Below are 25123 nucleotides of genomic sequence, written 5' to 3' on the forward strand. Positions count from 1 at the left end.
CTAAATTTTTAGGGACCAGTTCAGGTCTCAAGTCACTTTGCGAGGCTTACATAATAGAAACCACCCAAAAATGACCCCATTCTAGAAACTACACCCCTCAAGGTATTCAAAACTGATTTTACAAACGTTGTTAACCCTTTAGGTGTTGCACAAGAGTTATTGGCAAATGGGGAGGAAATTTGAGAATTTCATTTTTTTGTCTAATTTTTCATTTTAACCCATTTTTTCCACTAACAAAGCAAGGGTTAACAGCCAAACAAGACTATCTTTATTGCCCTGACTCTGCCGTTTACAGAATCACCCAATATGTGGCCGTAAACTACTGTACGGCCACACAGCGGGGCATAGAGTGAAAGGTGCGCCGTATGGTTTTTGGAAGGCTGATTTTGCTGGACTGTTTTTTTGGCACCATGTCCCATTTGAAGCCCCCCTGATGCACCCCTAGAGTAGAAACTCCCTAAAAGTGACCCCAAGAAACTACACCCCTCAAGGTATTCAAAACTGATTTTACAAACTTTGTTAACCCTTTAGGTGTTGCACAAGATTTAATGGAAAATAAATCTTTTTTGGCAGATTTTCCATTTTAATATTTTTTTTCCAGTTACAAAGCTAGGGTTAACAGCCAAACAAAACTCATTATTTATGGCCCTAATTCTGTAGTTTACAGAAACACCCCATATGTGGTCGTAAAGAGCTGTACGGGCACACGGCAGGGCGCAGAAGGAAAGGAATGCCATACGGTTTTTGGAAGGCAGGTTTTACACCATGTCCCATTTGAAGCCCCCCCTGATGCACCCCTAGAGTAGAAACTCCAAAAAAAGTGACCCCATTCTAGAAACCAAGGGATAGGGTGGCAGTTTTGTTGGTACTAGTTCAGGGTACATATGATTTTTGGTTGCTCTATATTATACTTTTTGTGCGGCAAGGTAACAAGAAATAGCTTTTTTGGCACAGTTTTTTTTTTTTGTTATTTACAACATTCGTCTGACAGGTTAGATCATGTGGTAATTTTATAGAGCAGGTTGTCACGGACGCGGCGATACCTAATATGTATACAATTTTTTTTATTTATGTAAGTTTTACACAATGATTTCATTTTTAAAACAAAAAAAAAAAATGTTTTAGTGTCTCCATAGTCTAAGAGCCATAGTTTTTTCAGTTTTTGGGCGATTATCTTAAGTAGGGTCTCATTTTTTGCGGGATGAGATGACAGTTTGATTGGCCTCTATTTTGGGGTGCATATGACTTTTTGATTGCTTGCTATTACACTTTTTGTGACGTAAGATGACAAAAAAATGGCTTTTTTTACACCGTTTTTATTTTTATTTTTTTACGGTGGTCATCTGAGGGGTTAGATCATGTGATATTTTTATAGAGCCGGTCGATACGGACGCGGCGATACCTAATATGTATACTTTTTTTTATTTATGTAAGTTTTACATAATGATTTCATTTTTGAAACAAAAAAAAAATCATGTTTTAGTGTTTCCATAGTCTAAGAGCCATAGTTTTTTCAGTTTTTGGGCGATTATCTTGGGTAGGGTATGATTTTTGCGGGATGAGATGACGGTTTGATTGTTACAATTTTGGCGTACATGCGACTTTTTTGATCACTTTTATTACCTTTTTTAGGAAGTAAGGTGGGCAAAATTTCAATTTCATCATAGTTTTTTATTTTTTTATTTTTATGGCATTCACCGTTCGGGTAAAGTAACATGACCGTTTTATAGATCAGGTCATTACGGACGCGGCGATACCAAACATGTGTAGGGAATTTTATTTTTTATCAGTGATAAATGTGTTTTTTTTTATTTTTACTTTTTTTTTTCATTTTTATTCACTTTTTTTTTGACCCAGACCCACTTGGTTCTTGAAGATCCAGTGGGTCTGATGTCTGTATAATACAGTACAGTACAATATATATTGTACTGTACTTTACACTTTGTCTGAACAGATCTATGCCTTTTAGTACAGATCTGTTCAGCACCATGGACAGCAGGACGCCTGAGACGGCGTCCTGTTGCCATGGGAACCTTCCCCGTCTGCACAGTACTGCGCAGACGGGGAAGGGTAAGGAGGGGATCTGTCGGGGGGCCCTCTCCCTCCCCATCGGGGGGCTGCAAAGGCACAGCAGCCCCCCGATGGGAGAGGGAGGGAGCTCCCTGCGCTGTTAACCTTTTCCATACAGCGGTCCGTACGGACCGCTGTATGGAAAGGGTTAAACGGCTGACATCGCATCGCAGATGTCAGCCGTTTATACCAGGGTGCCAGCAATGTGCTGGCACCCTGGTATACCCACTAGAAGCCAACGATTATACAAGGGGAGGCGGGCGGGGGATCGCGATCCCGCCTGCCGCACCGCACGCCTCCCGCACCGCCCCCACCCCTCCCCCTGCACCTCCCGCCACCATAAAATCATTCGGGGGTGCAGGGGGGGTGAATAAAACGTTATTTTAGACATGCAGAAATCGCAGCAAACCGCAGGTCTGAATTGACCTGCGGTTTGCCGCGATCGCCGACATGGGGGGGGGGGTCACGGGACCCCCCCCCCGCGCATTTAGCCTAGGTGCCTGCTCAATGATTTGAGCAGGCACCGGGTTCCGATCACTGCCAGCCGCACGGCAGTGATCGAAAATACACAGGGCGTACATGTACGCCCTGTGTCCTTAAGTACCAGGGCACAAGGGCGTACCTGTACGCCCTATGTCCTTAAGAGGTTAAAGGGGCTACCCCATTACATCCTATGGATAGGGGATACATGTCTGATAGGTGAGGGTCTGAACGCCGGGGACCCCACAGATCACAAGAACGGCAGCCTCGTGTTCCCCCATTTGGGCCGAGCACCTGTCATGCATGCGTGCTGCCGGTGAATTCCATTCTATGGCGCTGCCTAGTACAGCTAAGCCCCCCAGTGTCTCATGAAAGGTGGGAGGCCGACCGCCATATGTCCTATCCTGTAGATAAGGGTTTACATTTACATGTAATTCACATGTTATAAAGTGAAAGCACATTATTTTATGATTGGTGGGGGGGACCCAGTGTATGACTGAGCTGTAGCCCCTTCACAGTCTCTTTGTACAGCGTCACCCCAAGCCATCCAGCTGTGGAAGGAACTGCATCACATCCCCATCCTACTGTATGTAGGGGCTTCTGGGCCCCCTGATTCACAGTAATCTGTATCTTAAAGCCGTTATTAAAGAGGTTATTCAACTCTAAGGCCCCTTGCAGACGAGCGTTCCTCCCGCAGCGCCCGGCCTCACCTCTCAGCGCTGCCGGGGGGGGGGGGGGGGGGGGGTCACATAGCATTATATTGATTCATGATGCTATGTAACCCTTAGGCTGGGTTCACACGGGCGTTGCGGGAAAATGTGCGGGTGCGTTGCGGGAACACCCACGATTTTTCCGCGCGAGTGCAAAACATTGTAATGAGTTTTGCACTCGCGTGAGAAAAATTGCGCATGATTGGTACCCAAACCCGAACTTCTTCACAGAAGTTCGGGCTTGGGATCGGTGTTCTGTAGATTGTATTATTTCCCCTTATAACATAGTTATAAGGGAAAATAATAGCATTCTGAATACAGAATGCAAAGTACAATAGCGCTGGAGGGGTTAAAAAAAATTAATAAATAATAATTTAACTCACCTTAGTCCACTTGATCGCGCAGCCCGGCATCTCCTTCTGTCTCTTTTGCTGAACAGGACCTGTGGTGAGCATTCATAACAGGTAAAGGACCTTTGGTGACGTCACTCCGGTCATCACATGATCCATCACCATGGTAAAAGATCATGTGATGACCGGAGTGACGTCACCACAGGTCCTTTACCTGTAATTAATGCTCACCACAGGTCCTGTTCAGCAAAGGAGACAGAAGATGCCGGGCTGCGCGATCAAGTGGACTAAGGTGAGTTAAATAATTTTATTTATTTATTTATTTTTTAACCCCTCCAGCCCTATTTTACTAAGCATTCTGTATTCAGAATGCTATTATTTTCCCTTATAACCATGTTATAAGGGAAAATAATAATGATCGTGTCTCCATCCCGATCGTTTCCTAGCAACCGTGCGTGAAAATCGCACCGCATCCGCACTTGCTTGCGATTTTCACGCAACCCCATTCACTTCTATGGGGCCTGCGTTGCGTGAAAAACGCAGAATATAGAGCATGCTGCGATTTTCACGCAACGCACAAGTGATGCGTGAAAATCACCGCTCATGTGAACAGCCCCATAGAAATGAATGGGTCGGGATTCAGTGTGGGTGCAATACGTTCACCTACCGCATTGCACCCGCGCGGAAATCTCGCCCGTGTGAACGCAGCCTTAGAGTTCTGGAATGTATTGGATAACACCGACATAATGCCGCCAGTCTTATCCAATACATTCCAGAAGTGTAAGGGTTACATAGCATCATAAATTAATATAATGCTACGTGACCCCCGGCAGCGCTGGGAGGTCAGGACGGGAGCTGCGATGCGGACTCTGCGGGATGAACGCTCGTCTGCAAGGGGCCTAAGAGTGGCCCAGACCTGCCCAACCCAAGGTGGGGGTGGTGCATAACTGATCCTCGCCTCTGGATCTGGTGAGTCAGGCTCCCGGGCCGACAGTACCGCTCCCAGGTGCACAGAGGACAACATCCGTCGACGGGGGCACAAGTAACCGCTGCAGCCAATCACAGGTGACCTGCTCCCCCTGAGTTAGAAGTAAAGGTCACGTGTGACGCAGGGGGAGCATGTACTCATTTCGGCCTGTGATTGGCTGCAGTGCTCACGTGTGCCCCCGTCGACGGATGTTGTCCCCGGTGCACCTAGGAGCGGTACTGCCAACCTGGGAGCCCAACAGAATGGGCACGTAAAAATTACAGTTACGACCAAATCTAGTTTCAATACGCAAAACTGGGTTTTGCAATATTTTAACACCGCTGAATAAGGTCTTATATTTTACCTGCCCCCCCGTGATCTCAAGGTGTTTTTTCAACAGATCCATAGTATTTGGGGTGACCACATATCCTTCAGTCTTGTAATTTTCACCTAAAACGGGTGACAGAAAGAAAGAAACATTCATCTGGCAGTTCATCTCATTCTGTCACGTTTTCCAAAGTCAAGCTATAGGCCTCCACAGAGACGGAATAGACCAAGTGTGGAGAGCGCCCTCTGTGTCAGTGGATAAGATGTGCACATTGCTGCCATCCTCTGCAGACACTAGAGGGAGCTCTAAAGTATTACTGTTTCCAAAAAAGAACAAAGTAGCATGATTAACCCTTTCCCTCACTGCATATTTATGCACCATTTTATATTGCACATGTAATTGGAAGCTGGAATAAAAATCTGAATGGGGTGGAAAAAACACAATTCCGCCACATTTTTACGGGTTTTCTTCTTATGGTGTTTCCTACGAAGTAAAACTGACCTGTTACCTTCATTTTCCGGGTCAGAACAATTACATTGATTTTATTTATTTTTTTAAGTATTAAAACACAATAAAAACTAACACTTTTCAAACCAGCAGTTTAGATTTTTTTTTTCTCCGTTAATTTGAATGTGCAGTTGTTCCTTAGACCATAATGAATCACACTGCAGCCTATGGGACATTCAATACGTTCCTGTGATAGGAACTATTGCTGCTGTAGCCGCGGATCCTTCAGAGTGATCAAGGCTACCACAGTGAATGAACGGTTCCCCGCTCTCAGCTCGGGGAAGCTGTGTGGCCCCCAGGGAGGAGCAGCACTCTTAAGGAAAAAGCTGCTCAGATGCTGTGGTCGCAACTGATCACGGCATCCGAGGGGTTAAATGCCTATGATCGGTGTTATTGCCGATCACAGAGATTAGACGTGGGTGTCTGCTGCTAAAAACTTGCAACGCATCAGAGGGAAGGGAGAGAAACAATCATATCTAAGGGTTGTCCTGACGACTGCTGTGGATAACTGACCCGGCTTGTGAAATTTCAGGGCCTCTCCTCGTAATTGCTCCATCAAAGATGCAGATTCTAGCTTCACATCACCTGTAATAAAAAGAGAAAAGCATTTTATACAGGGCCAACATAAGCTGTAGTATTTGATAGGCTACCGATTAACCTTATCAGTACGAGTCAGCTGCAAACAGCTGTAAAAAGCAGGTTTTTTATGTGAGGGGCGTATAAATGTACCGCCAAGAACTGGATTTGTTCCCATCATATAGAATCAGAAAATGAAGTGTAATTGCGGAGTTGTGCACTAGGTGGCAGTGTTCAGCCAGGCCTCCGGATTCTCCCTCCTTCCCATACTGTATATAAATCGTGCTCTGGAGATTTCCAGGAAATCTAAAGTAATGTAAACCCCGGTTTTCTAGGAATCCTGGAGTTATGTGAATGCCGTCATCACAGCGGCTGAGGGACGTGAGCTTGGGAGGTGCACGTGACTTCTGAGAGCGCAGCAGCTCAGGTCTTCACTGGTTACTCACTACACAGACTCCAATTAGGAAGAATATTTAATTTGGGGGGGTGGAATAAAGCAGATGGAGAATTAGAACGAGAGCCGGGACGTGCTCCCCCGACTACTGAGGCCTGCAAAGCATGCTGGTCCTTGTGGTGCCTCCTATGTAAACACAGCAGCACTTACAGACGCCGGTCATAAAGTATGAAAGGATTTCTTCTCTTCATCCAATAATTCCCCTTTGTAGTAATGACTAGAGGCTTAGAGACCCTCGTGGAAAATCAGCCGCTGCACTGAGCTGTCATTATCCCAACGATCGGCTGTCAGCTTATACAAACATGCACACGCCACGAAAATGATGGGGGGGGAGGTGACAGGCCATGAATGCCCCCCCCCCCCCAACACTGACTACATGCTGTTGCTGGCACAATTACATACACACGAAAGAAAACAGCAGAACAATCCTGGGCCTGTGCTGCCCGCAGACCACCATGCTCCAAATCTGAATAGATACAGTCAAGTCCATAAATATTGGGACATCGATACAATTCTAACATTTTTGGCTCTTTACACCACCACAATGGATTTGAAATGAAACGAACAAGATGTGCTTTACCTGCAGACTGTCAGCTTTAATTTGAGGGGATTTACATCCAAATCTGGTGAACGGTGCAGGAAATACAACAGTTTGCATATGTGCCTCCCACTTGTTAAGGGACCAAAAGTAATGGGACAATTGGCTTCTCAGCTGTTCCATGGCCAGGTGTGTGTTATTCCCTCATTATCCCAATTACAATGAGCAGATAAAAGGTCCAGAGGTCATTTCCAGTCTGCTATTTGCATTTGGAATCTGTTGCTGTCAACTCTCAAGATGAGATCCCAAGAGCTGTCACTATCAGTGAAGCAAGCAGTCATTAGGCTGAAAAAACACAACAAACCCATCAGAGAGAAAGCAAAAACATTAGGCGTGGCCAAAACAACTGTTTGGAACATTCTAATAAAGAAGGAACGCACCGGTGAGCTCAGCAACACCAAAAGACCCGGAAGACCATGGAAAACAACTGTGGTGGATGACCGAAGAATTCTTTCCCTGGTGAAGAAAAACACCCTTCACAACAGTTGGCCATATCAAGAACACTCTCCAGGAGGTAGGTGTATGTGTGTCAAAGTCAACAATCAGGAGAAGACTTCACCAGAGTGAATACAGAGGGTTCACCACAAGATGTAAACCATTGGTGAGCCTCAAAAACAGGAAGGCCAGATTAGAGTTTGCCAAACAACATCTAAAAAAGCCTTCAACGTTCTGGAACAACATCCTATGGACAGATGAGACCAAGATCAACTTGTACCAGAGTGATGGGGAGAGAAGAGTATGGAGAAGGAAAGGAGCTGCTCATGATCCTAAGCATACCACCTCATCAGTGAAGCATGGTGGTGGTAGTGTCATGGCGTGGGCATGTATGGCTGCCAATGGAACTGCTTCTCTTGTATTTATTGGTGATGTGACTGCTGACAGAAGCAGCAGGATGAATCCTGAAGTGTTTCGGGCAATATTATCTGCTCATATTCAGCCAAATGCTTCAGAACTCATTGGACGGCGCTTCACAGTGCAGATGGACAATGACCCAAAGCATACTGCAAAAGCAACCAAAGAGTTTAAGGGAAAGAAGTGGAATGTTCTGCAATGGCCGAGTCAATCACCGGACCTGAATCCGATTGAGCATGCATTTCACTTGCTGAAGACAAAACTGAAGGGAAAATGCCCCAAGAACAAGCAGGAACTGAAGACAGTTGCAGTAGAGGCCTGGCAGAGCATCACCAGGGATGAAACCCAGCGTCTGGGGATGTCTATGCGTTCCAGACTTCAGGCTGTAATTGACTGCAAAGGATTTGCAACCAAGTATTAAAAAGTGAAAGTTTGATTTATGATTATTATTCTGTCCCATTACTTTTGGTCCCTTAACAAGTGGGAGGCACAGATGCAAACTGCTGTAATTCCTGCACCGTTCACCTGATTTGGATGTAAATACCCTCAGATTACAGCTGACAGTCTGCAGGTAAAGCCCATCTTGTTCGTTTCATTTCAAATCCATTGTGGTGGTGTATAGAGCCAAAAATATTAGAATTGTGTCGATGTCCCAATATTTATGGACCTGACTGTATGTATTATACAATTATAAGCATTTCATACTTTTTTACAAATCCATTAAGTTTCTGCAAAGACTTAATATTTCCAGTGTTCACCCTTCTACATCAAGACTTACGCAATTCGCCCCGGCATGCTGGATATCAGTTTTTGGGGCTAAGCCAGAGTGATGACTACAGGATTGAGATCAGAGGAGTTTCTTGGCCGTGGACCCAAAATTTGAATTTTTTTTGTTCATCGAGCCACTTCGTTATCACTTTTTCCCTGGTGACGTGGTGCTCCATCATGCTGGAAAAAGCATTGTTCATGCACCGCTCCTGGATGGGTGGGAGAAGTTGCTCTTGGACGAGGTTTTGATCCCATTCTTTATTCGTGGCTGTTACTAAAATGGTAAGAAAGCCCACTCCACGGAGGAGAAGCAACCCCGCACATGAATGGTCTTAGGATGCAACCCCCTCACCTCTTGGCCGGACTTGTCGAGGGAAGATGACCTGCTTGCATCCTGGCGCTCTTTCTCCGCTCGGCCTGTGATGCTCCGTTGAGATCCCTTGCTGTAAACATCCGGTTGGACATTGTTCAGCCAATCACTGGGCTTGGCAGTGTCCGGATCCCCTTACGTCATGACAAACTGTGACATGACGCAAGGGGATCCGGTCTCCACCGCGACCTGTGATTGGCTTCGGCAATGTCAAAGAGGGGAGCCAGCGCCAGGAAGCCGGTAAGTAATTCTCACTTTACAGGTCCGGCCAAGTGTGTGTGGATGGGGGGGGGGGGAGGGGGGGGGGGGGGCTGGGTTATGGGAGTCTAGGACCCTAGGTGAGGATAGGTCATCAATATAAACAGGCTGCACAATTTTATTTTTTAAAGGCAAGGAACGAATTAATTGCAATTCATCTGATCACTAGAAGAGAATAAAGGGCTAGCCGACTGCCTTAATGAATACTTCTGTTCAGTTTTTACAAAAGAAAAAGGAGAAGGACCTCCACTAGAAAGAAAGACTAATAAATCGTTTGATGCATGTATCTTTACAGAGGAAGATGTTCTAAGTTTGCTGTCTAAGGTGAAGACAAATAAGTCACAGGGGCCTGATGAGATACACCCAAAATTATTAAAAGAGCTTAGTGGTGAGCTGGCAAAACCGTTAACAGATTTATTTAACCAATCATTAGTAACAGGAGTCGTCCCGGAAGATTGGAAATTGGCAAATGTCGTGCCCATTCACAAGAAAGGTAGTAGGGAGGAAGCGAGCAACTATAGACCAGTGAGTCTGACATCAATAGTAGGCAAATTAATGGAAACCCTATTAAAGGATAGGATTGTGGAACATCTAAAATCCCATGGATTGCAAGATGAAAAACAACATGGGTTTACTTCAGGGAGATCATGTCAAACAAATCTTATAGATTTTTTTGACTGGGTGAATAAAATAATAGACGGTGGAGGTGCAGTAGACATCGCATATCTAGATTTTAGTAAGGCTTTTGACACTGTCCCACATAGAAGACTTATCAATAAACTGCAGTCATTGAGCATGGACTCCCATATTGTTGAGTGGATTAGGCAGTGGCTGAGTGACAGACAACAGAGGGTTGTAGTCAATGGAGAACATTCAAAACAAGGTCATGTTACCAGTGGGGTTCCACAGGGATCTGTACTGGGACCGATTTTGTTTAATATCTTCATAAGTGATATTGCAAAAGGCCTCGCTGGTAAGGTTTGTCTTTTTGCTGATGACACAAAGATATGTAACAGGGTTGATGTTCCTGGAGGGAAACGCCAAATGGAAAAGGATTTAGGAAAACTAGAAGAATGGTCAGAACTCTGGAAACTGAAATTTAATGTGGATAAGTGCAAGATAATGCACCTGGGGCGTAAAAACCCAAGGGCAGAATATAGAATATTTGACACAGTCCTGACCTCAGTATCTGAGGAAAGGGATTTAGGAGTAATTATTTCAGAAGACTTAAAGGTGGGAAGACAATGTAATAGAGCAGCACGAAATGCCAGCAGAATGCTTGGATGTATAGGGAGAGGTATAAGCAGTAGAAAGAGTGAAGTGCTTATGCCGCTGTACAGAACACTGGTGAGACCTCACTTGGAGTATTGTGCGCAGTACTGGAGGCCATATCTCCAGAAGGATATAGATACTCTAGAGAGAGTTCAGAGAAGAGCTACTAAACTAGTACATGGATTGCAGGATAAAACTTACCAGGAAAGGTTAAAGGACCTTAATATGTATAGCTTGGAAGAAAGAAGAGACAGAGGGGATATGATAGAAACTTTTAAATACATAAAGGGAATCAACTCGGTAAAGGAAGAGAGCATATTTAAAAGAAGAAAAACTACCACAAGAGGACACAGTTTTAAATTAGAGGGGCAAAGGTTTAAAAGTAATATCAGGAAGTATTACTTTACTGAGAGAGTAGTGGATGCATGGAATAGCCTTCCTGCAGAAGTGGTAGCTGCATACAGTGAAGGAGGTTAAGCATGCATGGGATAGGCATAAGGCCATCCTTCATATAAGATAGGGCCGGGGGCTATCCATAGTATTCAGTATATTGGGCAGACTAGATGGGCCAAATGGTTCTTATCTGCCGACACATTCTATGTTTCTATGTTAATCTAGAGTTAATGCAGATTGCCACCAGGAAAACTGAAGCAGCAAACTTTGCAAAACCCCAAATTTGTGTCAGTCTCTGACCTTTTGGCCACAACTGTAATTAAGAACCTGAGATGAAATACCCCTTTAAAGCAGCCATAATCAGATGATAAAATTCAGTCTTCATGCAGCCACCACTAGGGGGAGCTCATTGCACACGACTTATACATTGAACTCAATAATAAAATAAATGTATGCAGTGAGCGCCCCCTAGTGACTGCTGCAGGCAGACAAAACTCTATAATTTAACCAGCCGGGCATTAGCATTCAGACCAATGGCCGCCATGTAACGCAAGGACTGCTCAAAATGGGAGCCAATTATATTGAGAAGTCCGTGGTGGGGAACTCTACGATATCTAAAGCGCTAATGGGAAGTATGGACAGGAGTTGTCTTCACGAGACTTCCCCTTTAAGTAACCAGTCAGGTGGTGGACATTCACAGATAACAGGTTATTAGAGCATTTCCATGATGTCCGGGTCATATATGGCCATGGGGGCAGAATTTTTAATAACGACCTATGGGTAAGCAGAAGGACTGTACAGTTATATGCTGCAGAAGAGAGACCACTACTCCCATCATGTATGCAGGATGTGTAGAGAGCAGATGTGCGATAGCTCCAAATGATCATGTGAAACTCCAATTAGTCAGACTACATGGAAGAGTCGGACCTGCATTCCCAGTAAAGTCCCCGGGGTCCAAATTAAAACCACACGCAGCAGATATAATCCTACACGGCTGCTGTATAGGATATTGCGTTCTAGTTAACCCCATCCTGTCTGCAGCAGTAGCCTTGCTGGAGGACAGACACACACTAGGAAGCATCATTGTGCTAAATGGTTGCAAAAAATAAGAATCAATCCATCTATATACACATAGAAAGATGAGAGGATGGGCGCAAGGGCGAGACCCGTTAGGGAGCCCTTCTAACAGGTCTTCTCCAGCAGTCTATCATCACGGAATCAGTGAGCTGTCAGGGTATGCTGGGAGTAGTAGTTTTGCAACAGCCACAGGGGAGAGACCACAGCTTCCATCTCCTTACAGGTCAATTGGATCCACTAACAATCAGTCATGTGGAAGATCAGAACTCCAGCAGGGGAGAGGTTAAATGAAGCCTAAAAAAACACCAACATACTGAAAGTTGTATGAAGCCAGAACAGCGCCCCCATGAGCAGCAGAGCGGGCGTGCACGGGATCTCTGCGGGCAGGACTGGTAGCAGCCCATGTGTGACGGGCGCAGACTGCGGAGATGTGGTCTCAGACAGAGCCGCATGTGTTTCCCCACAACCTGCAGATTCTCAGAACTGACACAGTGTTTGGGTTTTGGCTGAGACTTTCCAAGAAAATGAATAGAGCGGGGAGCGCAGCGTCGGTGTCAGCCTCCCCGGCCGCTCGCCTCAATCATCTCCCTTCTTGATATTCCTAGAAGACAGACAGGAGACGCACAATAGAAAGCGGCTGCACACGCACAGGCTGGACGCCACGCTCTCCGGGGGAATGACGCAATCCTACATGCAATTACCCGACTAGCAATTCCCTAATCCTTTAGAAAAGGGATGGATCCTGTGAATGAGGAGAGGCAGCTGTGATCTACTCACCTATTACCCGAATTTCTCTCATTCACAATGAGACTGCTCAGTAATAGGGAAATGCCTAATAATAAACTGTGAACCATACCTGGCGGCTCCCAGCCCTGGGCCCTTACGTAGGGAATCCCTCTAGGACGTCCTTACGAGATAAGAGGACGCCTAATTTTTACAGCTTTTTTCTACCGAGGACTATGGCTGGCTATTCAAAAAAAATTAATTTAAAATGACTTATAAAATCTGCAATAATGTGTCCACCACTATACGGATGGTATACGGGCCATGATGCGACTCCAACCAGCTGGCACGAGAGCCAACTCTCTGTAAGCGCCCGACGATGCTGTTGTCCCACCGAAGTCCACCATCTACCGTATCTGGTTGAGCTTCATTTAGCGGATGGCATGGGTACATTTCAACATGCCTGATCCTTTGGTCTTAAAGCAGATTGTCCAAGATGAGCTTTCTTCGTAAAATAGCATATTGCCCGTCTATAGGTCGTGTGCGGTATTGCCATGAAGCCAAGCCGCGATACCCTGCACAGCCTGTGGACAGGTGAGGCGCTGTTTTTTTTTTAAAAACATGTTTTTCTTACCTTAAGATTACATGCACACAACAGTGGAAAGAAAACATCCGTTAAAAACTGACATTTTTAACGGACGTTTATTTCACTGATGCCTTTCTGAGAGACGGACGTTAAAAATGGACCCATTCAATTGTATGGGGGCAGTCTGTCAGTGAAAAACGGACAAGATAGAACATATTTTTTGACGTCCGTTTTTCACTGACTGTCAAAAAAACTGCCGTAAGGGTGCATGTAGCCTAAGGGTCCATTCACACGTCCGCAGTGTTTTTGCAGATTCGCAAAACACCGGGCCGGCACCCCAATAGAAATACCTATTCTTGTCCGCAGCTGCAGAGCCGCGGACCGAAAATGCTGTGTGCTGTCCGCATCTTTTCCATCTACATTGAAAATTAATGGCTCCGCACCCGCTCCACATAATTGCGGAATGGATCCAGACCCAAAGTGCGGACCCTAAGGGAGACAAGTTGCTGCTTGACAAGTTATTCACTCTCCCATTTAAGAACACACGCACTTTTAGATAGACTGTGTGCGCGCACATGTATATCAGGGGGGATGGGGGGGGTTCCTCAATGTGCATCGCCTCCCACCCAAAACTCATGCACCCCATTTAAGTCCTCCACAGCACATTGATATGCAAGGCACCGTGGCCTCTCTGCCAACCAACTACCGTACATACTAAATTACTATACAGAGTATGCCATCACGTGACACCCTAAAAGGGGTGCAGCTTTCCCTTTTAGGGCGTCTGTCCAGATGATGATGCCTGGTAAGGGGTTTTCTATACAGAACGTAACTTGGCCCTGTCCATCTTGGCTGCCACCCAGACACTGGATCCTAGAAACTTCCACCACCCTCACCTAGTTCTCCCTCCTCCGGCTTTAGCTGTGGATTCCCGGGGCTGCCAGGACAATGCCGCCGTCTTCATCCCACTTTGTGATTGGAGAACACAGACTGAACAATTAAACATGTGGCGCCAGGGGCGCACGCTCATTTTTTTTTCTTCTGAAACGTCCTTCTCTTCTCAGCCAAGACTTACAGGAGCGGGGGGAAAAAAAACAAAAAAAAAACAAACCTATCAATAATGCAGTGTGTTCCTTGTGAGCGGGGCGCCCTCCCAACTGGCAGACAGCAGCGTCTTAATGTCACCTTCCAGCACCTCGGGAGAAAATCGTCAGACTCCTCGCAAGACCACAGAGGCCCCTTGGAAATTGGGCCATCTTGTTAACAGCCGACTCTAATTGCTAGATAAACAATCCTCACCGCCGCCGCTGGTATAAAAGGGGCGAGTGAAGAAATGGGAGAGCATGGATTAACCCTTCCCTCGACCCTAAAGTGGAATGAGAACCAGCAAAACTAATGTATAATAAAATACCTGTAATCTGATGCAGAATCAGACAGTCATAAAACGTAGCTGCGGTTTATAAGAACGCACACATTGCATAACATTTATTTTCTTATTTATCTTATTATTTTAGGATTTCCCACTTTGTTTTCTCTTCTCACTCTGAATCGTTATATACATTGTAGTTCCAGATTATTAGACTTTCAATTATTCAAGTTCCACCATCATGGTGGTGGGATGGGGCACTGCTGGGAACCCTGATCCATCACAGGATCTGGTCCTCTCCTCTGACTATGGGGGCATAGAAGAGGCGTTATCCACAGTAGAGAAACTATAGAGAGGAACATAATCCTCTTCACTCCTTCAGCATGAATAAGTGGAGCATTGTATGCTCTGATGCTTCCCTTGCACTGCATCGCGCAGGACAAGGGTTATTTAATTTAATTTTTTAACCTTCGGTGACATACTGGACTTTTTATGGTAAGCTAGACGGAGACTTCCACCTAGCCGTGAGCCCAGTGACGTCACTGGCACTAATGGGCAGTCTTTAGCGATCTTCTAGCCAGGCGTGCACAGCGCTATAGACAGCCCATTAATGCCGGTGACGTCACTGGGTCACTGGTAGGCAGAAGCCTCCGCCTAGCAGTGTGACAATGTAAACAAAACAGCCCTTGCCCATTGGAGCAACACACAGCCACCATCTGCCTCCTATGCAGAGGCGGCTCTTCCATTAGGCCACCGCCTAAGGCCTCGCGCTGGTGGGGGCCTCGCTCTGGCTCCCACCCGACACCGCCACAAGTACTTGCGGCAGTGTCGGGTGGGAGCGTCCTTAGGTCAAAACATTCCAGGCCCCGAATGCTATTCCCCACGCCCCTTGTACTTGTCTGTCCACTAATGGCTAATGCTAGGCTGCTGCGCGGCGCGGTCATGAATTCAGTCACTTGACAAGGCGACCCAGTCGTGCGGTGCGTTACGTGCGTAATCTCGCGAGACCGGCGGGAGGTCACAGGTCTCACAGGATTACGCGCCACAGGATGGGGTTGCGCTGTCAAGTGACTGAAGTTGAACTCATGCCCGCGCAGCAGCCTAGCAGATCAGCGGACAAGTACAAGGTGGGGGGGGGGGGGGATTTCATAATATGAAGCAGTGTGTGGGCAAATTTGTGAGGCAGTGTGGGGGGACAAATTACTTAATGGGGGCAGATGTGGGGGGACAAATTACTTAATGGGGGCAGTGTGGGGGGACAAATTACTTAATGGGGGCAGTGTGGGGGGACAAATTACTTAATGGGGCAGTGTGGGGGGCAAATCACTTAATGGGGCAGTGTGGGGGGCAAATCACTTAATGGGGCAGTGTGGGGGACAGTATTACTAATGAGAGCATTCTAGAAGGGAATTACTATTGGTGGGACTATGAGGAGTACTATTACTATGGGGGGCACTAATATTTCTTCAGGATAGTATTTGGGGGCACAGCGAGCAGCAGGATAACACTGTGGGGGCTCCAGGTTGGGGGATGATGATAGAAATGTGAGGAAGCTAAGATGTCCGTGTGTCACACTCTGCAGAGACGAGGCGGCTGAGAGAAGTGTCCGGGACCGAATGGAGAAGATGATGACAGAGAAGATCTACATCAGAGGAGACGTCACCTGGAGGCCCTGGACGTGACAGGTATGTGCTGCTGTATAGCAAGTACAGCACAATGCGGTGTGTGGGGGGAGGGTCGATTTAGAGAACTGGGCCAGGGTTAATGCAAAGTGTTAATATGCACTGTGAATATAAGCCCTGTACTGTGTTGTCACTGTGCATATTAACCCTTTACTGTGATGTCACTGCATATTAAAGGGGTACTCCGGGATAGGAAAATAAATCCCCTATCCAAAGGATAGAAGACAAGTGTCTGATCAGGGGGGTCTGGCCGTTGGGATCCCCCACGATCTCCTGTATGGTACTCCAGATCTCCTTGTGCCCAAAGCGGTGGTCAACACTCCCTCTCCATGTATCTATGGGAGAGCCGCAGAAACAACACTTGTGTATCTCCGAGTCCTCCATAGAGATACATGGAGGGGGGAGTGTTGACCACACCACCGCTCCGTGCGGTGGTTGACACAGCTTATTTCTTGAGGATTGAGGCGGGGCGCCGTACAGGAGATCACGAGCATCCCAACAATCTTTGTGGGGGCCTCATGTTCGAGTTTCGCCTAAGGCCTCACAAAGTCTAGAGCCGCCTCTGCTCCTATGTACAAGAATATAACTACTATAATACTGCCTCCTATGTATAAGAATATAACTACTATAATACTGCCTCCTATGTAGAAGAATATAACTACTATAATACTGCTCCTATGTACAAGAATATAACTACTATAATACTGCTCCTATGTACAAGAATATAACTACTATAATACTGCCTCCTATGTACAAGAATATAACTACTATAATACTGCTCCTATGTACAAGAATATAAATACTATAATACTGCTCCTATGTACAAGAGTATAACTACTATAATACTGCCTCCTATGTACAAGAATATAACTACTATAATACTGCCTCCTATGTACAGGAATATAACTACTATAATACTGCCTCCTATGTACAGGAATATAACTACTATAATACTGCCTCCTATGTATAAGAATATAACTACTATAATACTGCCTCCTATGTAGAAGAATATAACTACTATAATACTGCTCCTATGTACAAGAATATAACTACTATAATACTGCTCCTATGTACAAGAATATAACTACTATAATACTGCCTCCTATGTACAAGAATATAACTACTATAATACTGCTTCTGTGTACAAGAATATAACTACTATAATACTGCCTCCTATGTACAAGAGTATAACTACTATAAAATACTGCCTCCTATGTACAGGAATATAACTACTATAATACTGCCTCCTATGTACAGGAATATAACTACTATAATACTGCCTCCTATGTACAGGAATATAACTACTATAATACTGCCTCCTATGTACAAGAATATAACTACTATAATACTGCCTCCTATGTACAGGAATATAACTACTATAATACTGCCTCCTATGTACAAGAATATAACTACTATAATACTGCCTCCTATGTAGAAGAATATAACTACTATAATACTGCCTCCTATGTACAAGAATATAACTACTATAATACTGCCTCCTATGTACAAGAATATAACTACTATAATACTGCCCCCTATGTACAAGAATATAACTTCTATAATACTGCTCCTATGTACAAGAATATAACTACTATAATACTGCCTCCTATGTACAAGAATATAACTACTATAATACTGCTCCTATGTACAAGAATATAACTACTATAATACTGCTCCTATATACAAGAATATAACTACTATAATACTGCTCCTATGTACAAGAATATAACTACTATAATACTGCTCCTATGTACAAGAGTATAACTACTATAAAATACTGCCTCCTATGTACAGGAATATAACTACTATAATACTGCCTCCTATGTACAGGAATATAACTACTATAATACTGCTCCTATGTACAGGAATATAACTACTATAATACTGCTCCTATGTACAGGAATATAACTACTATAATACTGCCCCCTATGTACAAGAATATAACTTCTATAATACTGCTCCTATGTACAAGAATATAACTACTATAATACTGCCTGCTATGTACAAGAATATAACTACTATAATACTGCCTCCTATGTATAAGAATATAACTACTATAATACTGCCTCCTATGTAGAAGAATATAACTACTATAATACTGCCTCCTATGTACAAGAATATAACTACTATAATACTGCTCCTATGTACAGGAATATAACTACTATAAAACTGCTCCTATGTACAGGAATATACCTACTATAATACTGCTCCTATGTACAAGAATATAACTACTATAATACTGCCTCCTATGTACAAGTATATAACTACTATAATACTGCTCCTATGTACAAGGATATAACTACTATAATACTGCTCCTATGTAGAAGAATATAACTACTATAATACTGCTCCTATGTACAAGAATATAACTACTATAATACTGCTCCTATGTACAAGAATATAACTACTATAATACTGCTCCTATGTACAAGAATATAACTACTATAATACTGCTCCTATATACAAGAATATAACTACTATAATACTGCTCCTATGTACAAGAATATAACTGCTATAATACTGCTCCTATATACAAGAATATAACTACTATAATACTGCCTCCTATGTACAGGAATATAACTACTATAATACTGCTCCTATGTACAAGAATATAACTACTATAATACTGCCCCCCTATGTACAAGAATATAACTACTATAATACTGCCTCCTATGTACAAGAATATAACTACTATAATACTGCTCCTATGTACAAGAATATAACTACTATAATACTGCTCCTATGTACAAGAATATAACTACTATAATACTGCCTCCTATGTACAAGACTATAACTACTATAATACTGCTCCTATGTACAAGAATATAACTACTATAATACTGCTCCTATGTACAAGAATATAACTACTATAATACTACCTCCTATGTACAAGAATATAACTACTATAATACTGCCTCCTATATACAAGAATATAACTACTATAATACTCCCCCTATGTACAAGAATATAACTACTATAATACCGCTCTTATGTACAAGAATATAACTACTATAATACTGCTCCTATGTACAAGAATATAACTACTATAATACTGCTGCTATGTACAAGAATATAACTACTATAATACTGCCTCCTATGTACAGGAATATAACTACTATAATACCGCCTCCTATGTACAGGAATATAACTACTATAATACCGCCTCCTATGTACAGGAATATAAGTGCTACAATTAATTCATGTAGTTCCAGGTTGTGTCTGGTTTATTGTCAGTAAGAACAGGTTGCTGTCCTCACATTCGCTGATTTCTCCTATACGCCCAGGAATGCTGTGCGGTGAGTGACAGGATCTCACACAAACATATGTCAAGCGTGGAAAAAAAACATCCGAGGTCTTCTCGGATTACAAGCGGAGTGGCTGTTAGCGGCTGATGGTGAAGCGTCGCTTTCTGCACTGCGTAGGAGATAAGAATGTGAACAGAAGACTATGCAGGTCGCAACCGACAACTCTCAGGGCAGCGCCTCGACAAGAATGTCAGGTATGTGGTTAACAAGAGGACGCAGCGCTGCCGGGAAACCTGAATGTGTTTTGTTTGTGGTATTCACAACGGGTCACAGCGAGAGTAAGAGAAGATGGTGACGTTACTCACCATTCACACCCGCATCCGCTTTCTTCTCTGGTTCCGCAACTTTCTGCTTCGCTGCCTGAATGCAATGAAATAAAAACACAAAGTAATGAATGAATCCTGTATAAACGGAGGATGGATCGTGACAACATGTCCGTTACCTGCAGGGATACGATTATGCCATTCAGGACCCTGTATGTAATGACGGCCATATTGACAGTCACCCAGCTTTCCCAGGAACAGATAGCACTATGAACATATGAGTATATTTGATTGAATGCGGAATTTATGAAGATGTGACGCCAGACTGGTGCAGATAAATTGCCTTACTGGCCCTTAAAGGGGTTTTCTCATCTCAGACAATGGGGGCATATCGCTAGGATATGCCCCCATTGTCTTATAGGTGCGGTTCCCACCTATATCAAGAACGAAGTCCCAAAAGTGAAGGAGAGCGCACTGCGCATGCGCAGCCGCCCTCCATTCATTTCTATGGGGCCACTGAAAACAGCCTAGTGCTGGCTCGGCTATTGCTGTCTGCCCCATAGAAATGAATGGGAGCATGGGCCGCGCATGCGCGGCACGCTCCCATTCACTTCGATGGGCGAGACTGGGATTAGCGCTTGGTGGTGGACGGACCCCAAGAAATCTGGGGACCTCCAGCCACAGCGCTCCCTGCTCCGTTCTCAATATAGGTGCGGGTCCTAGCGATATGCCCCCATTGTCTAAGATGGGAATACCCCTTTAAAAGGGGTCGTCACAAGATTTAAAAGGTTTTTTTGAGATTCAAATACTCTGGATTGGTGGGGGGTCGGACATCCACCGATCAGCTGAGAAGGCAGCGGCGCATAGTATAGAGGCTGTGCTTGGTATTGCGCTCAGCCCCATTCACTTCTATGGCCACGTGACCGATGAATGCGTCATCAATGGCCTAGGGCAGGGATGGCCAACCTGAGGCTCTCCAGATGTTGCAAAACTACAACTCCCATCATGCCCGGACAGTCTACAGCTATCAGCCTACAGCAGGGCATGGTGGGAGTTGTAGTTTTACAACAGCTGGAGAGCCGCAGGTTGGCCATGCCTGGCCTAGGGAAAGCTGAGAGAAAGCCACGCCGCTACTGTGAGCACCGGAGCCTTCTCAAACAGCTGATCAGCAGCGGTCCCCTGGTGTCTGACCGCCACAGATCAGATACTTGAAAGAATATATCCCAAATACTGATGACCTATCCAGTATTTAAATCCCAGAAAACCCCTTTAAGTGCATGTTTACCCACAGTGTGCAACTAGGCCGGGGTCTGACCGATAGGACCCCAATCAATTGTCATAAGTGTGGGTGCCCTATGTCTCCTTTCCATGGATCCACGGACAAGCATCTCTATGGGACCTCCAAACAGAAGCAGAATACGGCACTTGCCTCCCTCTGCCAGTCCTATACCGAGGAATGCAGCGGTAGTGGGCATGCTCAACTACATTCATACATCGGAAATGTTGCCCTATCCTCAGGAAAGGTAATGTGTCTGATTTGTGGGGGTCTGACGCTGGGATAGGGGGTTCGACTGCAGGTATGTCTTTCTTCACTCGGCACCACTGTTGTAATCCGCTGACAGACTCCAAAGAGCAAATGAATCGGGCATGTTGAAATCCAACAGCCTGGTCCTTATTTCCCCTAAAGCTGGCCATACACCTTATACATTTTTCGAGAACGGCAGGTTCGGATGATACATTAATGTGTGTGGGGAGGTCACTATTCTCCCCCGACAGATTATGTTGGGGGGGGAAGACAAGCATCGGGTGGAATGAATATTTTCACCCAATCTTTTTGTCCTCCAGCTAGAAGTGTCTGGCAATGGCTTTTGGGGAAGTCAGGGAGGGAGTCGGCAGAGAGAGACGTCAGCCAAACCAAGTGAAAGTGTATGTCCAGCCTAGGGCACTTTCACACTAGCGTTAAAGTTTTCCGGTATTGAGTTCCGTCCTAGGGGCTCAATACCGGGGGAAAAAACGCATCAGTTTTATCCTAATGCATTCTGAATAGAAAGCAATCCGTTCAGTATGCATCAGGAGGTCTTCAGTTCAGTCCCTTTTACGGTATTTGGCCGGAGAAATTTTCCCAGGCCAAAATTCCGGAACACTTGCCGGATTGTCGGATCTGGCATTCATTTCCTTTGAAATTTATTAAATGCCAGATCCGGTACCAAGTGTTCCGGAAAAACTGATCCGGTTTCCCAGTCTGCGCAGACCTTTAAATCTGGGAAAAAGATAAATACCATATCCGTTTTTTCCGGATGACACCGGAGAGACAGATCCGGTATTGCAATGCATTTGTCAGACGGATCCGCATCCAGAAACAAAATGATATCCGTTTGCATACGGATTTACGGATCCGGCAGGCCCGCCCCCCCCCCCCCCCCATATGCACATTAAAAGTTCGACCACAACAGCCAAAATCAGCGGTTTCCGCCGACATTCATCCAGTGCGTATGGCCTGCTTTACTTCTTCAAATGAGGGAGCAGATTAACTCCTCAACAGCCATTGTTCCCGTTATCTTCTAGATAACCCACCCACAGGCAGAGCGCTCTGCGCCACTCACTTTCCATAGAAATGATTCATTTTCTTATCAGGCATTTGTTTAAAGTGAAGAACAAGTGAGGCGGGGGAGGGGAGCAGGTGGGGCAACGTTCCTTGGTAAAAGGAAAAAAAAAAAACACAACATTTATTAAACAGAGATACGCCTATCAGGCATATTCCTGGCACAGATTGCGGCGCAAAGGGACTTTGCGCCGCAATCCGCAGATTTTCCCCGCTCACGCCAGGTCTAAAACGCCAGTCTTAAGTCAGTCCCATTGCTGTGTCTGATCAACCGTTTGCATCATTTGGCCACTAGAGGGCACTGCAGGGATGGGATTTAAAATCGCTCCCGGAGCAACTACCTACCCCAACATATACTGCACACTCTGCCCATGCAATGTCCACGTTTTACGAGGCCAGGGCTCATGCGATACCACAAGTAACGGCTGCGGCATTATCACATGTGACGTGATCAATGCATGGTGGACACGAATAAAATCCAAATCTGCTGGATACTCGGTTGCAGATTGCAAGGGAATTTTCCAATGTAACTCCTATGCGACTTTGACTTAGGGAGCATTCACACGACAGTGTTGGTTTTGCGGTCCGCAAATTACGTATCCGGGTGTTCCGTATGTCTTCAGTTATAGTTTCCCTTTCGCAAGTCCGTATAATACGGACGTGGTGCTTCCGAGCTTCATCCGTTTTTCACGGTTCGCAAAAAACTCAAATGGGGTTTCCTAGAATGTTTTCAGTCCAGGGGGTCCGCAAAAAACGGATGACATACAGATGCATTTCCGTGTGCTATCCTTTTTTTTACGAACCCATTGACTTTCTATGGGGCCACGGACCGCAATTTGCGGCCAAGTATAGGACATGTTCTAAAATAAAAGGAACGGACAGCACACGGGTGACAATGAAAGGCATTCCGCAATTTTTGCGGACCCATAGAAATGAATGGGTCTGTGCTTTGTCCGCAAAAATTGCGGAACGGACGCGGAAGAAAAACACGGTCGTGTGAATGCTCCCTAATTTGCAACAGATGATTTTTTTATATTTTTTTAATAAGCATTGCAAATCTTAAAGTCGCCTGCAACTCGCGCAAGAAAACGACGACGACTCAAGCGACTTCAATGCACCATCAAATGGCACTTTTTTTCGGTCACGCGACGCTGTAGCCCGAAGCCACTTGTAGGTTTGTTAATTGGAAGACACTTGCCGTTGCCGGGACTGATAACTATAGGCGTCGGTCTTCTTTCACACTGCGCTGTATACAGGGGCATCACGTCACCGAGTGGCTCCCGTGCTAAAAAAAAAAAAAAAATGCATCCTGTGCGGTATACGTTTTCTAGTGGGATGAATCGGTGTTATGCCGCCATATATCAGACCGTACGAGGTGCAGACACCAAACAGACGGTACAAAAACGCGCTGTGTAAGCTGCTTAAATGGAGCTATGTGCCTGTACTGAACCAGCAGCTGCCCTTCCCCCGCCATCTACACACTTTACTGATAAGTAGTTTACAGCTGCCTGTTTTTACAGCTGCCTGTTTGGTACAAGCAGATGGGAAACTACTCAGTTTCAGTGAATACAGCCAACACAGGCATATGAGGAAATTGCCAGAACAACAATTCCCTAATTTTTTCATTGCAAGTGTAGGGAGGTAGGGATCATGCCTTTTGCACCGAAGAGACACTGCAATACTTTACACCAGAGCGGGGTCTATACATTGGCATCACATTAGTGTATTACGTTACAGGTAGATAAATCTGGACTAGACTGGAGTCTCCGGCGGTGGAATGCTAAAGGCCGGGCAGTTGTGGAGGATCACGGGGAAAGCTGGTGACCTTTTGTCACTCGGGAGTCACACAAATCACCCATTTACTGTCAGACACAACGAGTCAACAAAATACCTTTGGTTTCTTCTCTAGGTCGGCTTCTGTCTTGGGGCCAAGTAAGTGTAGAACCTGGGGTGGGCAAACAGAAGGTCAGGGGTTAATTGCAGACAGGTCAAAAGGAAGTGCTGAGAAAAACAGCAGGGAATGTGGGTGAGAAATCGCACTCTCACGCAATTATCTACCAGACCATAATTACAGTCAAAATCAGTGTTGCACCGCTCCATAGGAACCCAGGGTTCAGGGCTCGATAGAACAGGGGTCAACAGGAATCATCCCCCCAGTGCTGGACGGCTAGGAAAGGGCAGCTCAGGGGTAACCTATGACTGGGCCCCTACCGGAATCAGTGTGAAGCCGGCCGTACACATAAGACGACCGTTTCCTTATTCCTTGGAAGGGGGATAAGCGGCTGCCATATACCTCTGATGCCGCTCATCATCAGGTGGAAACAAGAGGTTGGAAGGGTTAAAACCCAACCTAATAAAATCCTCATGTTCTGGGGGTTTTTTTTAGTTTTTTTTTTCAAATATAATCTTTAATTGGCTTTTGTCATTTTTTTTCCATTCCAATAACATGTCACAGAAATAAGAACGCTTGACAGGTGTTAACACATGTAATACATTACATCTGGAGCACAATGAGCAGAATTATACATGTGTGAAGCCGCAGTGCAACTGGCATTACTTATATAGT

General features: G+C 45.0%; 1 protein-coding gene across 1 annotated transcript in view; it reads right to left on the reverse strand.

Moving 5' to 3' along the window:
- Positions 1-25123, reverse strand: part of QARS1 (glutaminyl-tRNA synthetase 1) — a 52756-nt gene that overhangs the window by 17950 nt on the left and 9683 nt on the right. The window contains exons 6-9 of the mRNA XM_040408684.1: positions 24449-24502; positions 19998-20052; positions 5926-5997; positions 4942-5027 (exon numbers count right to left, since the gene is read on the reverse strand). Of these exons, the coding sequence (XP_040264618.1) occupies positions 4942-5027; positions 5926-5997; positions 19998-20052; positions 24449-24502 (267 nt within the window). The remainder of the gene's footprint in view (positions 1-4941; positions 5028-5925; positions 5998-19997; positions 20053-24448; positions 24503-25123) is intronic.

The sequence above is a fragment of the Bufo bufo genome, chromosome 9 (genome assembly GCF_905171765.1).
Source record: "Bufo bufo chromosome 9, aBufBuf1.1, whole genome shotgun sequence".
Lineage (NCBI taxonomy): Eukaryota > Metazoa > Chordata > Amphibia > Anura > Bufonidae > Bufo > Bufo bufo.